This window comes from Panthera tigris, chromosome D4, assembly GCF_018350195.1.
Source record: "Panthera tigris isolate Pti1 chromosome D4, P.tigris_Pti1_mat1.1, whole genome shotgun sequence".
Lineage (NCBI taxonomy): Eukaryota > Metazoa > Chordata > Mammalia > Carnivora > Felidae > Panthera > Panthera tigris.
In genome coordinates this window covers 85,822,555-85,838,553 of record NC_056672.1, presented here as the reverse complement: position 1 = coordinate 85,838,553, position 15,999 = coordinate 85,822,555, and the positions used below count along the sequence as shown (strand labels likewise).

At 58.8% G+C, this 15,999-nt stretch overlaps 1 protein-coding gene across 1 annotated transcript in view; it reads left to right on the top strand.

Moving 5' to 3' along the window:
* Positions 1-166: 166 nt before the first annotated feature.
* FAM102A (family with sequence similarity 102 member A) overlaps positions 167-15,999 on the top strand; it is a 35,537-nt gene continuing 19,704 nt past the window's right edge. The window contains exon 1 of the mRNA XM_007094448.3: positions 167-706. Within this exon, the coding sequence (XP_007094510.2) occupies positions 561-706 (146 nt within the window). The 5' untranslated portion in view covers positions 167-560. The remainder of the gene's footprint in view (positions 707-15,999) is intronic.

The following is a 15,999-nucleotide window of genomic DNA, read 5'->3' as shown; positions in this document are numbered from 1 at the left end:
GCTCCCGGTCGCCCCCTGGGGGTGCCCTCAGCAGCCCCGGACTCACCTGCTAGGGCCGCCCGGCTCCCAGGTGCGGGGGCGTGTGCGCGGCGAGGGCGCCTCCCCCGGCCGCCAGCGGGGCGGGGGCGGGGCCGCCCGCCGCCCTCGGCCTCCCGGGTCCGCCAGCCGCGCCCGGTAGCGCGGCTGAGAGCTCCCCAGGGACCGCGGTGCGGGATGCTGCCCTCCAGCGCGGCCGGTCTCTCGCCGCCCGCCACCCCTACCCCTGCCTCCTGGGCCATGCCCCGCTGTTTACATGCCGGTGAAGCCCCCGGCCACTCCGAGCCCCTCCGAGCCCCGGCTCCCCGACGGTGAAGCCAGCCGGCCCGCGAACTGGACTGGTCGCTCAGACCTGGGCCCTCCGGACTCAGATCCCCGCCCGCTCGGCCGCCTTCGCCACCATCTGGGCGGGATCCGGCTCTGATGTTTTGAGGAGGGGGTGTGGTGTAGGGAAAGGAATCCTGGGGATTTCTGGCTTCCCCCCTTTTTTGGCCTTCGGGGCTTCAGACTCAGGGAACTCGCTCATGGCTTTCTTGATGAAGAAGAAGAAATTCAAATTTCAAACCACTTTCACCCTGGAGGAGCTGACTGCGGTCCCCTTCGTGAACGGAGTCCTCTTCTGCAAAGTCCGGCTGCTGGATGGCGGGGATTTTGTCAGCTTGTCGTCAAGGTAGGAGCTGGGGCAGTCGCGCCTGCAGGGGAGGGGGATGATGAGCCAGATCTAGTCACTTGGCACGTGGAAGCGCCCTTGTGGGCCCAGAGAGTTCTGGGGATTATGTGTGTCTGGGGCAGGTTTGCACAAGGCAGGGCTGAGTGATCTGGGAGGTCTGGGCCTGAGAAGCTGGCAGGGTGCCGGGCACCCGTCTGCAGGTGACCAGGTGGTTAGGTGGGGGTTCATTCTTTCAGCCCGTCTTGGGGCCCTGCATGCCGGCCCATTCCTCAGACTTGCACAAAGAGCCCACCAGGATTTGTGCCTGGAAGGGCTGAGGCAATCAGGAGTATTCCAGGCCACCTTGCACCCAGCTGGCCGCTTGGGCTGTCATATGATTTAGAGACTGGGCCAGCCACAGGTTCCCAGGCACTCCTGGTCTGGATGGAGGGAGGTGGCTAGGTTTTGGCCTGCCCAGCCCTCTCTGAGTGACTGTCCTCTTTTGGCTGGGGCTGGGTTGTTTTGCATTGCAAATGCCCTTGTTAAGGAGGCTGCCACTCTCTCAGAAAGAGGCCCAATCCAGGTTGGTTTTGTGTTCTTCCCCATCCTGCGGGTCCAGCTGTCCAGCTCATTGCTGAGGGTGACTGAGTTCCCAAGCTGCCCCCACTGAATGGGCCCACCTGGGATTACATAGTTTGGGCCTGTGGTGGGGAGAGTGTCTCCGAGTCTGACAGATGGGGGTTTGAGTCCTGGATCTGTCACTTTCTGGGCCCAGTGCAGGTCTCTGTAAGAGTTGTGGAGAAGTTTCAGTAGATAGAATGCAGTACCAGGGCCTGGGACGTGTGCCTAGGACATGCTGGTTCCCTTCCCTGGTCTGTCCCTTTGCTCCTCAGGCCTCCTTGTGGGCCCAGTTGGCTGGAGCTGCTTCATGGTTCTGCAATGGAGAAACTGAGGCCCAGAAAGGGGAAGTAAGGTCTTTCCAGGGACCTCACAGGAGGTAGTTGTGAACTTAACTTGGCCTATTAGGAGACCTGTTGGATGAATCTGGTGATCTGGGAGGACGGGTGCGGGGCGTGGGGTGGGGGGTGGGTGGGCATACAGCCCAACCCAGATTTAGGAATCTCCGGTGTGGACAGGGTGGGGTGCCTTTTCTCTGCACTTGGGCCCACTTAGGCCCGGAGGCTCCCCAGTCTGCCAGGAATTGCTTATCTGAGGAATTCAGAGAAGGGCTGCCCTTTGCTGTGGGGGCTGGTGGCGGTCCTCCGCTGCCTGGGAAGCCTGTGATCCCGTGGCCACCCACGTAGCAGCACAAGGTTTCGGGGATGGGGTTGTGCTCAGAGCTAGGGCCTGGGGTCGGCCACTCACGGCCGGGTGACCTTGGGCGAGTTACCTAACCTCTTGGATTCCAAGAACCAGCATTTGTCGGTGCTGTGCTGCCTGTTTTATTAACACTTCTTCCTTAATTCCTTGACCATGCCATGGAGCCAGGGCCAGGTGGGGAGGGGGCGCTGTAGGATTATTATCCCCATTTTACAGAGGTGAAAACTGAGGCTCAGGGAAAGAGTGATTTGCCTGAGCAAATACAGCAGAGCCCAGATTCAGAGTTGGGGTGTGCTTTTAACCACTACCCTCTTCTACCTTTGAGCCTTTGTTGCCTTGTCTGTGAAGTGGGAGAAGTCACACCTGTCCCTAGAGTTGTGAGGATCGTGGGTAATGTCTGTGCCTGTTGTTGCAGCAGTTGTAGTTACTATGGCAGAGGGAGGGGTCCAGGCCCTAGGCCCCAGCCGTCCTGTGTCTTGGAGGGACCAGCTGGAGTCAGCAGAGGGTCTAGATGTGAGCAGGATATTGGATCCCGTTGAGGAACCGGTATTCAGCCCCAGACTGAGGTCTCCTCCCAGGCACTGGGGCCACCATCACCCTACCTGGCCCGTCAGCCTTTCCATTGCCATAAAGCTGCCTCCTCATCTAGGAAGCTCTAGAAAGTTCTAGGTTTTGGCCCACAGCGTGCGGATTTCACCGTCTGCCTCCCCTTCTTCCCTCCTGGCAAGGAGCCATGGATTCCCTGAACCCAGCCGAGCCCAAACAGCTTTTCCCAGCCCTCATCCTGGATGAAACCTGAGCCGGTTGTGGAGGGAGGAGCTGATGTTGAGCCCCCAAGGCTGGACGCTTAGTGAGCTCTGGGTACCTGTCTGCTGCTGGGCAGGTGTGGCTAAGAGAGCAGACAGTGATGTTGGGACCTGAGGCTGCTTTAGAGCTGCTTTGGCTTCTGCCCAGGAGATAGGGGTTCCTGGGCTCCTTTCACCTCCACTCCCATCCCACCCATCCTGTTCTGCAGTCTGGGAGCCCCGCCTCACAGCCCACCCCTCCAGATGGCCAAGGCCCCATTGTTTTGGAGTTGGAATAGGGTCAGAGGTGATGAGACCTGCTCAGATCCTGGGCCCAGATCCAACAGCATACGCTTCCCAACCCCAGGGACCCCTGGGATGGCCCAGAGGCTGCTGGTGGCGGCGTGGGGGTTGTGTGAGTGAGGCAGGCCTGAGGCCCCACCCCTGCAGCACCCACCTTCCTAGCTGGAGTGTTTCCTTATGTTGGGTACCATGGCAACAGCCGGGTACACAGCTCCAGCCTGACCCAATTTGAGCAGGTAGAACAGGTGGTATGTCGCGCTGTCCCCCAGCCTCAGCCTTCTGAGGCCTCATTACGAACAGTGACGCTCACAGCTACCACATTCCGAGGGCCGGTGCTACGTGCCCGGTGCCGTGCTCAGTGTTCTGCAAGCGGTATATGCGCTAATCCTCTTGGTCACCCGGAGGGGCACCAAGGCCGGAGAGGTGAAGTCACGTGCCAGTCACCCATCTGGTAATGCAGTTGGGAAGATAACCTTTTTATCATTAGGGTTTATTTATTTATTTTTTTAATTTTTTTTTCAACGTTTTTTATTTATTTTTGGGACAGAGAGAGACAGAGCATGAACGGGGGAGGGGCAGAGAGAGAGGGAGACACAGAATCGGAAACAGGCTCCAGGCTCCGAGCCATCAGCCCAGAGCCTGACGTGGGGCTCGAACTCACAGACCGCGAGATCGTGACCTGGCTGAAGTCGGACGCTTAACCGACTGCGCCACCCAGGCGCCCCTTTATCATTAGGGTTTAAACTGCCTTTGATGTGTACTTACCATGTGCCAGGGACCTGCCGAGCACCTTGGATGTGTGATCGGTTGAGCCCTGGAACCGCTCCATGAGCTGATGAGGAAACTGGGGTCAGGACACCTGAAGTGATGGGCCCGTGTCACTCAGCTAGGGAGTGGCAGGGCTGTGATTTAAATCGGGCAGGCCCAGCTCCGAAGTCCTGCCTTGCCTTGGTAGCAGAGGGCTGGGAGCAGCTACAGCCCATGTGATATCCTCAGACTTTTGAAGAAGGTTCTTTTTATTGGGCTGGGTCCAGATTGGGAAAGTCCAGATTTGGATACTTTCTAGGCACCAAGCTAGGTCCTGTGACATCTGAGGAAAAGGGGCCCTAGGGCCATAGGTAGGGGGGAAGCTAAAATCGCTGCTGTGGATTTGGGGCCAGGCATGGGCTGGCACTGGGGCAGAGTAGGCATTTGCCAAGGTCCCTGCCTGGAGGCCTTCCAGGCAGATGCATCCAAATGGCATCTGGAAGGCTTTCCCGGGGTCCTGGGGGGGATGCAGAGGTCCCAGCCAAGTCTGGTGAGTTGGGAGGCAGCAGGCTGGGCCGTGGTCTCTCCAGGGCAAGGGTGCAGGCTTCCAGCCTTGAGCCAATCTATCCTTCAGGCAAGAAGAATCCCAAACATCCCGAGAGGGCTCCGTGCCCGGTTGGCACGGGTCCTGTGGCCCGGCCCATGCACGTGCTGGCGGTGCCAGGGGAGGGAGGGAGAGGGAGGCGCTGATTTACCTTATAGCAAGTCCTCTCAGGAGGAGAGCACCTCCTTAGCCGAAGGATTGGGGGGCTGGTGCAAATGAGGAGGAGGAGTTGCCGGGCCTGACTGCTCCTGGCCTTGAGGGCCCAGCCGAGGGGCAGGGGAGCAGTGCGGCCTGGTTTGCCCATTAGGATGATGGCTCTTGGCTGCTGAGTGGAGAAGACACAAGGGGGCCTGACCAGCACCCCGTAAGGGCCAGTTGGAATTGGCCGAGCGGGTTTTGCTGGCCCGGCTGCGTGGTGGCGGGGAGAGAGAGAGAAGAGTGGGCAGACTGGAGAGAAGGTTGCCAGGCAGAGTGGGCAGGTGGGTTTCCTGGTCCTGAAGTGACTGGCACCACTATTGCTTAGTGGCTGCTAGAAGGTGGAAGTTCAGAGGGTGCACAGCGGCCAAATATCGCTGGGGTTTGGCTGCCCCATACTGTGCTCTGATAGTTTTTGACAGAGAAAAAATCCAGACTTCCGGTTTCTTTTAAGTTGGGTATCTGGCAACAGTGCCGCGTGGCAGCATTTGGCCCAAGGGGCTTTGCGACTGCCTTCTCCACGGGCTGCCTGCTCTAGGCTCCTGACCCCACTGTACACCCTTGGACTTCTGCCATAGTCTGTCTCCCTCACTTTACTAGGTCCTGCCTGGTCCCCGGGGCCTCTGAAGAAGGCCTTCCTTGTGCGGGCTGGGGGGCATGAGGAGGCAGACACTTGCGGAGAGAGGTCCTGCTGGCGAGCCATAAAGGCCACCCCAGGCAGCCGGGCTGTGGCACCAGGCCAGCCGCTGGGTCCCTGCAGGGTCAGACCGTGCTGCTGGTGCCCCTGGTGAAGCCTGAACCTGTCCAGCCTGTGCCTGGCCTTGGTGTCTGCTCCTTGGACCTGGCCTTTGCTGCCAGCTGGCCACACCTTTGGCAGGTGCCACCCTGGCAGCCCTGCCGCCTGTCTCCCGGCCTGGCAGTGGCAGAGCCCTGACCTGAGGCGATCTGAGTCTCTGGAGCCAAGGCTATTCCCTGAGGCCTGTTCCTCACTTCAGGCTCTGTCCTGATAGCCACTCTGGCCAGGCGTTCTTGGCAGCGATGACATCGTGTGTCTGAGTGCCCTGAGTGCCCTTGAACTCGGCTTGTTCGGTACCTGGAAGTCCTGACTTGCATTTGGGAAGCCTTTACTGAGCCTTGTGACGGCCACTGGCTTGTCTGCTCACGTGTCTCAGGAGCCTGAGGACTCAGCGTATGGAGTCTGGTGACTGCCATGGGGCGACCGTGCGGTCACTTGCCTGTTGCCGGGGATGGGCAGTACAACACCATGGCAGCCAGTACGCGTTTATCTTCATCCTGACAGACAGCCACGGCAAGGTTTGAGCGGGCGACAGACATCAGATTTGCTTAGAAAGTGACCTGTAACTTAACACGAGGTGGGGGCAGCGGGGGCGTCTCTCTTCATTATCCATCTTGCCTGGCCAGTGCTTCTCCCAGGGCTTCAGATGTGCCCTGTGATCCGACGTCTGTCATCTCCTGGGCCTTCTGGCTCTCCGTGAGGTCATACCATGCCGTTGGTGGCCTTGGTGAGGCCTTAAACTGCCCAGTCTGTGCCTGGCAATGGTGTCTGCTTAGGGCTGTGGTTGCAAACCTGTGGTCTCCGCTCTGAGCCATTTTTGGCACCTTGGGCTTGGAAAGGCGCCCACGTGCAGGCTTGGAGTCGCCATCCCCCCGTCCCTACCCAGATGTCAACTGAGAGTGGCCAGCCAGCAGCCCCCTCGGCCAACTTGGTTCAGCGGTCGGGAGGAAGCAGCTCTGATGGAGGACTTTGCGTGTTCGGTCAGGCTGGTGCCTTGCCCCTGCTGTAGGACTGGGAAGGACATTCCTGTCCTGCCTCTTGCTGCCTGTGTGACCTTGGGCAAGGGACTTAGTTCTTTAGACCCTACCAAGTGGGGCTGGTTGTGCCTGCCTCGCAGTGTTCTTGGGAGGACGCAGTGAGATAATGCCTGTCAAGCGTCCAGCTTGGCTTCTGGCACATGCTAGAAGCACAGGGCACACTGCGGTCCATCCTCCCGTCCCTGGACTGGGTCACAGCAGTGGGCTGGGTGCACACCTCAGTTTCCACCCCCTTTGCCCACTGGTCCTGTGGCAGCTGGCACTTGTTTGTGGGCCAGAACTGACCGGAGTGCTGTGGAGAGAGAGCGCACTTTCCCCAGGGGGCTCTCTGCCTTCCAGAAGTGGGGGAGTGGGCGAGGAGCACATTTAGTGTCTAAGGGGCGTGCTAGCATGCTGGAGCACAGGGTCTCCGGTGGGTCTCCGTGACCGTGCCTTTTCTTTTTTTTTAGTTTATTTATTTTTTAAGAGAGAGAGAGAGAGAGAGAGAGGGCAGGGGAGGGGCAGAGAGAGAATCCCAAGCAGGCTTCTCGCTGTCGGCACCAAGCCTAATGTGCAGCTCGAACCCAGAAGCACTGCGAGATCATGACCTGAGCCGAGATCAAGACTGGACACTTAACCGACTGAGCCACCCAGGCGCCCCAGTGGGTCTCCGTGCTTTTTTGGCCCCATTGGTTAGAACCTTGGGGTGCTTGGCTCTGAGCCAGAGAGAGCTGGGGCACTCTCCCCAGGAGGGCCTGGGCTGGGGTGGGGTGGGCTGCTGCCTGCGGGAAGGGACCCTCTCCACGGCCAGCTTTGGAACCCACTCTGACAGGCTGAAGATAGCCCCCCCACTCGAGGTGGAGGTCCCGGGTGTCAGACTCTGTGGAGGCGGGAGCGGGTGAGGAAGCCAGGGGCCCCTCAGTGGATGGGAGGCCCCTGGCGCTCCCCTGGCTCCCACCGGACCTCACTCTTCTACCTATTTGTTTCTGCAGTTACTTTGACCTCAGGCTCCCTCCCCCCACTGCTTTACTCAGCTAAACTCCTGCTCAGCCCAAGAGCCACCTCCTCTGGGAAGCCCCCCCTGGATTCTTTTGCCCTGTACACCCACTATGGGCCCTTATCTTGGGACACTATAGGCTGTGTCCCTGTCTCTTCGCTTCTTCCCCGGACTGGGCAGGAGCGGCCTCCACTGCATCTTAGTCCTGGGACTTGCTGCTGTTGGTCGTTGCTGGCACGGGGCTGGGACTTTTCTCTCTTGGCACCAAACCAGAGTGGGCACTGATGGTGCCGGATCGTGTGCCGGATCGTGTGCCGGCCACTGCCAGCTGCTTGGGTCCAGCCCCTCCCCACCCCGGGGCCAGAGGTATCAGTCCGTGTCAGGAGCAGCCCTCACCCGCCTAGCGGGCAGCTGGGCACCACCACGGGCTCAGAGGGTGTGATGGAGAGGCAGCTGGGGGCACTGATGGGTTGTGGGAGGTGGGAATGCTCCTGGGGGGATGCGGAGGACGAGGGGGTTGGGGCCCGCCCCGGGCTCTGCTGTTGGACCTTGGCAGCTGCTCGCTGGCTCTGTGACTGTGGCCAGAGGCCTTGTCCTCTCAGCCTTGGTTTCTTCCTCCATGGTGTGGGGGTGCTCATATGGGGGCGGGGGGCTACCTGTTCAGCACAGGGCCACATACCTGGCAGCCAAACACAGACGAAACTTGCTGAGAGGGGAGAAGGTGCATTTGGCCCAGGGCTCGGGAGGGCTCTGGGAAGGAAGGCAGAAGTCTGGGTCCTGTTCGCAGGCCCGGCATCTTCTCCTCCCATTGCTTCCTCTCTGCAGGCAGACACACGGGGGCAGCACACCTGCGGCCCTCAGTCCCTCAGGGATAATTTCCTGAACACCTTCTGTGTGTAGGGCCCGTGGTGGCTCCTGGGGGCAAAGTCCTACAATCACAGCCCTCCCCCGCCACACACAGGAAGCGATGCTGGGTTTGGTCCCGGGGAGGAGTGGGCAGGTGATGGGGAGAAGAGCACCCTGGGGTGGAGGGAGGGTGAGGGCAAGAGTGCTGAGCAGGGAGGAGCCAGTGGCCTGGGGGCTTGGAGTGGCAGGAGGCCATGGGAGGAGGGGGTTGGACCTTTCCCAGGTGGGGAGCCGGTGGAGGAGTCAGATCGCTTAGGACCAGGGGCAGCCTGGGGCTCCAGTTTGCAGAAGGGGAGGTGGCTTTCAGCTGAGAGGGCAGCTTCCCACCTCGGTCATCATGGAATGGTTCAAAAACAAGGCTCGAGCCTCCACCGCTGCCCCTCACAACCAGGACGGGCGTCACAAACGACATTGAGGGAAGGAAGCAGACAGGAGCACGTTGTGTGATGTTGTTTATATAAAGTTCAAAAACCATCTGATTCAAAACCCACCTGATACAGGTCAGGATGAGGTTATCTTTCCCGGGTGGCAGTCATGCCTGGGAGGGACTTCTGAGGCCTGTCCCCTTCCTTGGGGGCTGGTTACAGGGCTGTGCTGAGACTCTGGGAGCTGAACACTGAGGATGTGTGTGCACACATGTGTGTCAGCAACAGCCGTGAGACCTCCCACGCCTTCGGGAGTGCTGGGCGCCTCTAGACAAAACTGAACCTCCTTCTTGGGTGCCTGGAAGCCTGGAGGAGGTCCTCAGTCTTGCTGGAAGGGCGGTCTGAACCGTCCTGACCTGATAAGCATCTCTCCTGTTTACGAGGCCATAACTCATCTTGGCAGCTGCCAGCGGTCTTCTCCGGCTGCAGATTTTCCTTCTGCTGCTCACAAACCCTAGCAGGGGCTTCTGGACCGCAGGGCTTGGCAGCTCAGAGGGAGGAGTGGCTCTTGAGGCTGCCAGACCACGGGATCTCGCTAAGCCTTGCTTTCCTCATCTGTGAAATGGGGTGATAAGCTATTTGGTGTGGGATTAAGTAGATTAACACCTGTTGTGTACCCAGCATAGCCCCTGGCACAGAGTACGTGCTCAGGGAAGGCTGGCAGTGATTGGTATTAATCCAGGGCAGTTATTGGAGGGGATCCACGGGTGGGACAGAAAGGAAAAATCCACGTTCCTCCATTTCTCCTTTTAACTGTTTCTCTTCTCTCTTCCTGTTTTTCACCCAGTCAGCAAACATTTGTGATTCGAGCCAGGCTACTGCCCTGACCCTGCACTGGGCACTGGGCCCAGCAGTGGCCAAGACAGCCATGGCCCCTGACCTGGGGGCCCATGAGCCGGGGGAGACCATTAGTCGCAACCATGCTCAGGGAAGTACTGAGCACCGAGGGGGAGGGGAGGCATTGGCTTCTCCCTCCTGCTCTGGCCCTGCCCCATTTTTTGGGAATGGCCCTTTGACCGACTGGGTACTCTCTGTGAATGCCAAGAGAAGGCTCCAGCCCCTTCTGAAGATTTTGAGTTGGCTGAAGAGGAATCACATGGACATGAGTGAGAATGGCCATGCCCGGTTTGGATGCAGACAAGACTGATGCCCAGGCTTATTCGGGGGGTATCTTCAGCATCCCCCTCAGGCCCAGCTCAGTGTAGTTAATGCTCAGTTAATGTATATGGCCTAAGTGAATGACAGAGGCAGTGATTGGCCCAGGGTCAGAGCATGAGTCTGTAGGAGAATCAGGTGTCAAGGAGGAGGTAGAGAATGGTGAGTGATGGCCTCATGGTCCCACCTGACCCTGAGCTTTCTGTCCTGTGGTTGGAATCTCGGAGAAATGCTGAAGATGGCTGGTAAAACAGGTCTGAGTCTGTGAGGAGACATGACTCTGAGTCTGAGTGGTCTCTGAGTATTCCTCGGTCACTTCAGAAGACCAGGGAGCCATGTGCGGGGCAGTGGGAACAGCTGGGGACAGATCCAGAGGTAGCGATAACTCTCGACCCCTTGGACTCTGTGGAGAGCCAGAGGACATGGCCCAGCCACAGCTGGGAGGCCCTCTTCCTGGAGACGGAAAGAGCATTGCAAGAAGGCCCATGGCAGCCCTTGTTGAGAGCAGGGCTGTGAAGGTCACTGATTTAGTCATTGGATACTTACTGAGTACCTGCTATGTGCCAGGTGTCATCCCAGGACTCAGTAGCAGCAGTGAGTTAGACAAAGGCCCTGCGTCCAGGAGTCCCACGCTCTGAGACACAGGAGCCTTGTTTTGTTTTCACCTAAGACCCAGACCCAGAAGAGGAAGTGATCTGTCCAGCTACAGTAGTTGGGGGAAGGGTGCTTACCTGAAGGCCTAGCAGGGTTGGATAGGGGCTCAGAGGACAGGGACACACCCGTGACTCACTTACGTCCAGCCATTCAAGGAACAGGACTCTGGGGATGGGATTCCCTCCCCCCTGTTTGTCTTCCTTGGATGATTCAAACGCCACCCAGATGTGAGTCAGCCAAGAGCAGCCTGGGCCACTTGCCGGGTTCAAGGCCTGGGGAAATATCCAGATATATGGTCCTGGGGTGGGCAAGGGGAGGCTCAGTGAGGAGCCTGGCTTCCTGCTTCCGACGGTTGCAGCCACATCCCCCATTCCACGTGAGTGCCCTCTGGGGGTGGGCTGTGAGGTCAGGCTTGGTGGGCCAGATAAGCACCTCCCGTGTGAGCAGAGGACTTCTTGAGAGTTTGCTCATCTGTGAAGTAGGTGGAGGTCGTGCCTGCAGAGAGTTAATGCTTGAGTAGCACCTGGCACGTGTGCCTGGATACCTAGGAAACAGGAGCCAGGCTGGGTCACACTGGGTAGTGGGGTGCGTGGGATTGGATCAGCACTTGGTCAAAGCTAGCGGTCTACTTTGGACCCCTTCAATGGCCCGCTCTCCTCTTGGGCTCTAAGAACAAGAGGGAATGACCCACCGTTGTCAGTTGAGAAGAGCGTCCATAGGCCCTCGCCTGAGTGGTGGGGAGGCCACCTACATGGCCTGACTGGGTGCAGAAGGCTGGGGCAGAGAGGCTATGTGCCTGTATCTGCAAAATGGGGAAGCTGGCACCTGCCCGCTTTTGGGTTTTGATCCAGCTCAGGGTTGTGGGGCTGATGAATGGCAGGATTCAAACTCAGGTGCATGTGACTCCAGAATCCTACTCCTAACCCTGACGCTTCCCCACTAAGCCTGAGTGGTTTGGCTGACCCCCTACCCCTTTTCCGATGTGGAGTTTCTGAAGCCCCCAGGGGGCTGTCCATTCTGTACTTCCATGGGTCACTTGCTGATGCCAGCCTTTGCTCCTGGGCCAGCAGCAGGACTCCTATTGGCAGGGGAGCAGAGACGAGGTCTCGGGGCGGCCGGGGGCCCCCTCCCTCCACCCGCCCGCCCCCGCCCCTGCCCAGCACTCCGGTGTCAGCACAGAGTGGCTGGCTTCTAGGAACTGGCTGCCGCCTCACCCTGTCACTGGCAGTGTCAGAGCCACAGCGAGCTGCTTCCCTGCACGCGGCCCTGAATTCCTGGCAGGAGCCCGATGCCGCTGGGCTGCCACGTTGGCCACGTTGCTGGGATGGGAGCTCGAGCGCCTCACAGCCCCTGGATGGACGCCTTGGCTGCTCCCTGGGGTGGGCCCCTCCCTGGGCGGCTGTGCTCTCTTCTCTTCGGGGAAGCGCAGGCAGATGTTGTGGATTTAAATTGTTTCCTTATTAGACTCTCGCCTCTCCCGGCCTGGGCTGGGTTTCATCAGCCGGGAACCTGGGTTGCATCACTGCGACCGACCGCTCGTTCCTCCGGGAACCCAGCCAAGGGCTGGAGATGATGGAGTGGGTGTGGCTGAGGAGGAGCAGGCTGGGCACCGTGACAGCACCCCCTTCCCCGGGGCTGCTGGACCAGCTGGGAGGGACTTAGGGGGTGCAGCCTCGCTCTGCTTACCTGTCATTGTAGGGGCTAGATGGGAAGAATCCAGGGGCCAGCGTTCTCAGGAACCCAGGAGCACAGCTGGGGCTGAGGGGTCCCTGGGGTCCCACTCAGTCCTTGCGGATGTGCCCTCTCTTAGGTGGGGGCCCAGCTCCTGCATCGGAATCACAGGAGGGCGTGTTCCAAAAGTTCGGCCCGAGGCCTGCAGCAGTGGTTCTTCACGGGGTGACTTTGTCCCTGGGGAGACAGCTGGCGATGTCTAAAGACAGTTTTGGTGGTCCCAGCTGGCGTTGTACTCCCGGCAGGGTGCTGCTGAATATCCGACGATGCACCGGAGACCCCCACCCCCACCCCCGCCCCCCCAACCCAGAATTTCCATCTCGGGATGGCAGTGGTGCTGAGGTCCAGGCACCCTGCAGTCTGTAGCTCTGGCAGGGCCTGGGAATCTGCGTGACGAGCCAAGGAGTTTGCGGTGTTCACTCAAGCCCGAGAAGCCCTGTCCTACGGGGCCTTGCCTGTGGCCACGACTGAGCCACTCCCTGCCAGACTGGGGTTCCGTGCTGGCGGGCGGCGGTGGTCACGAGCCGGAGGCGCAGATGAGGCCAGGCGGCTGGGAGGGCGAGGTGCTGAGGCTGGGCGTGGGGTCACACCGGAGGCTGTTCCATGGGCTGCCCCACTGATACCCCGGGTTCCCTTCTCCCGACTCTCTGCTCCTCTGGTGACTGCTGGCCGTGCCGCATCCTTGCTCCAGCTCCAGCGAGAGGCACCGAAGGGCCTAACCGGTTCCCATCTGCAAGGACCCTGGGGACCATGGACAGCCTGTGGTCAGGAGGTGGCTCCCACCGCACCGATCCCTCGTCACCTGAGTGATGGGGACGCCGGGGCTGCTAAGGCTCTGGGATCTTGCTGCGCTTCCTGGGTCGTGATGCTGGTCTAGGCCGGGTGCCGGGGACGCGGCAGTGAGCCGACTTTGGGGAACCGTGGAGCCTGGCCTCTGAGGTGTCTCCTGCTGGGAGTCCCGAACTTCTCTGAGGGGCCGAGGATGGGGCTCACTTTAACCTGGCCCGCCACTCCTCACAGCCTTCAAGTGGCTGGGGCCCGGGAAGAAGCACTTCCCGCCTCCCAGGTCCACTTCCTGCTTTTGAGGGGAACGGACACGGGGAAGAAGTGAATCTGTGCTGTGATCTCAGGCCGCCTCAGACTAGCATCCCACCCTGTTGTTCTGTGAGTTGGGACCTATCCTGCCCTTCTCTGGACCTCCGTTTCTTCATCTGTAAATTGGCAATGATAATGGCACACGCCTCATGGGATTGTGGTAAAATTCGGTTGGTCATGTATATGAAACACTCTCCTAGGGGCGCCTGGGTAGCTCAATCGGTTGAGCGTCCGACTTCGGCTCAGCTCATGATCTCACAGTTTGTGGTTCAAGCCCCGCGTCGGGCTCTGTGCCGACAGCTCAGAACCCGGAGCCTGCTTCAGATTCTGTGTCTCCCTCTCTCTCTGCCCCTCCTCTGCTCATGCTCTGTCTCTCTCTGTCTCAAAAATAAATAAAAACAACTTTAAAAAATTAAAAAAAAAAAAAAAAAGAAACACTCTTCCTGTAGAACAAGCTCAGTGAACAGGATCTGATTTTACTATTGATTAAATTAAAGATGAGCCTGGAGGGGTGCGGGGGAAAGTGGTCTAGAGTGAGAGTCGCACTCTGCTCAGCTCTGTCCTGGGCTCTGGGGAGATAGTGGTGACAGATGAAATGCCATCATCATCTGCGTGAGGCCCCAGTGGTGGCCAGCTGCCTTGGTCTCTGACACACGGCAAGGCAGATACTAGGAAGACTCAGCCACACGCACCATGTTGACAGAATTCTCTGTGTTCCCCGTCCAGCTGATCAGGAGGAAGGAGCTGGACACGGCACCGCGGAGTCACCCTGTGACAGCCTCAGGCGGTGGGCAGTGTCACCCTTCTGCAGATGAAGAAGCCCGGGCTCCCTGAGACAGACCTCCTGGGGTCACTCACCAACCTGATCCTGCCCCTCCCTGGCCTTGTCCTATCTCTTCCTGGAAGCCACCCCTTTCCCTCTGGGTCTTCCTGGGCCGTTCCCATGACCTAGGACATCTCATCTAATCTTCACCTGGCCAACCTCACCTTGAGGTCCCAGCTCTGGTGTCACTGCCCCAGACCGGGTCAGGCCCCTGTCTGCACTCTCGGAGGCTGGTGGCAGTTATCGGTCACTTGTGTACTGTCTGTCTCCCCCACTCAACTGGGGACTCCCTCAGGAAGACTGCTCCCGTAGTGTCCCCACACCCACCCGGGGCCTCGTGCCAAGCCAGCACCCACAGTAAGTCTTTGTGGATACGTAATAGAGGCCCTGGGATTTGGGGCCAGGGGGGCTCCAAGGGAGTTCTGCTGGCCTGATGACAGCAGCCTGGTGCGGTGCTCTGTCCTATTTCAGGACAACCCGGAAATAACAGAATTCTGCCACTGGGATGGCCACAGTGGGCTGCGGTGGGTGGAGGGCTCACCCTGCCTCCTGGGATTTGGACATCTAATTGTATATCTTAAAGCTAAAAACAAAACTCCCCTGAAAACCCAGTCTCTGTAATTACCTATCCCTGGCAGCATGGCTCTGGATACTCATGCCTGAAACCCTAGGCTTAGGGGGTGAGGGGCACCTGGTCCTGAAGGAGGGCGAGTGTGGGCCCAGACCTTGAATCAGGGAGATGATTGTGCTTTTGACCGCCCCTTCTGATCTCACGCCCTTTTTGCATTTCTCGGTTTGCATTTCGATTATAGAAATGATTCTTGGACAGAAATGAAGAAAACGGTCTTGGTCCCTCATCCCACCCCAGCCAGACCTGCTATGAGCTCTCTCCTTCCTTCAACCTGTCCCCTCATGCCAGCACACAGATGAATGGGAATGAGCCCCTTGCCCGGAAGCCCGGAGTCCATTCTTCTGGATAGTCTCCTCTCTAGGCTTCATCGTCTTTTTAGTTCCATTTTCCCACCTATCCTGAGCCACGTCAGCAGGACAAGCGGAGGGGACGCGCAGTCCTGTATGGTTTTTGTTTTGTTTTTTTTTTTAAGTTCATTTATTTATTTGGGGGGTGGGGGCAGGGGTGGAGAGAGACCATCCCAAGCAGACCCCGCACTGTCAGCATAGAGTCCGATGCGGCGCTTGCAACCTTGAGATCACGACCTGAGGGGAAATCAAGAGTTGGCGCCCCAGTCCTGTTTTTTTTTTTTTTTTTTTTTAATTTTTTTTTTCAACATTTTTTATTTATTTTTGGGACAGAGAGAGACAGAGCATGAACGGGGGAGGGGCAGAGAGAGAGGGAGACACAGAATCGGAAACAGGCTCCAGGCTCCGAGCCATCAGCCCAGAGCCTGACGTGGGGCTCGAACTCACAGACCGTGAGATCGTGACCTGGCTGAAGTCGGACGCTTAACCGACTGCGCCACCCAGGCGCCCCCCCAGTCCTGTTTTCTTAACGAACATCTTATTTTGACTTTTCTCCCTAGATGTTCGTTGGTTTTAATTCTTTCACACTCCCCATCTTTCTGAGACAGGCGCTCACTGTGCCTCCTGTCATTGCCCATGTACGCGGAGGCCAAGGGTGCCTAGCCAGGCCCGGTCCCTGTCCCCGGGGCCCACAGTCCATCGAGGTCATAGCAGTGTCACGTGGCGCTCACCTGTCAGGGTCCTAGCCACCCATCAGGGGTCTCGCATGGGGCCTCTGCTATTG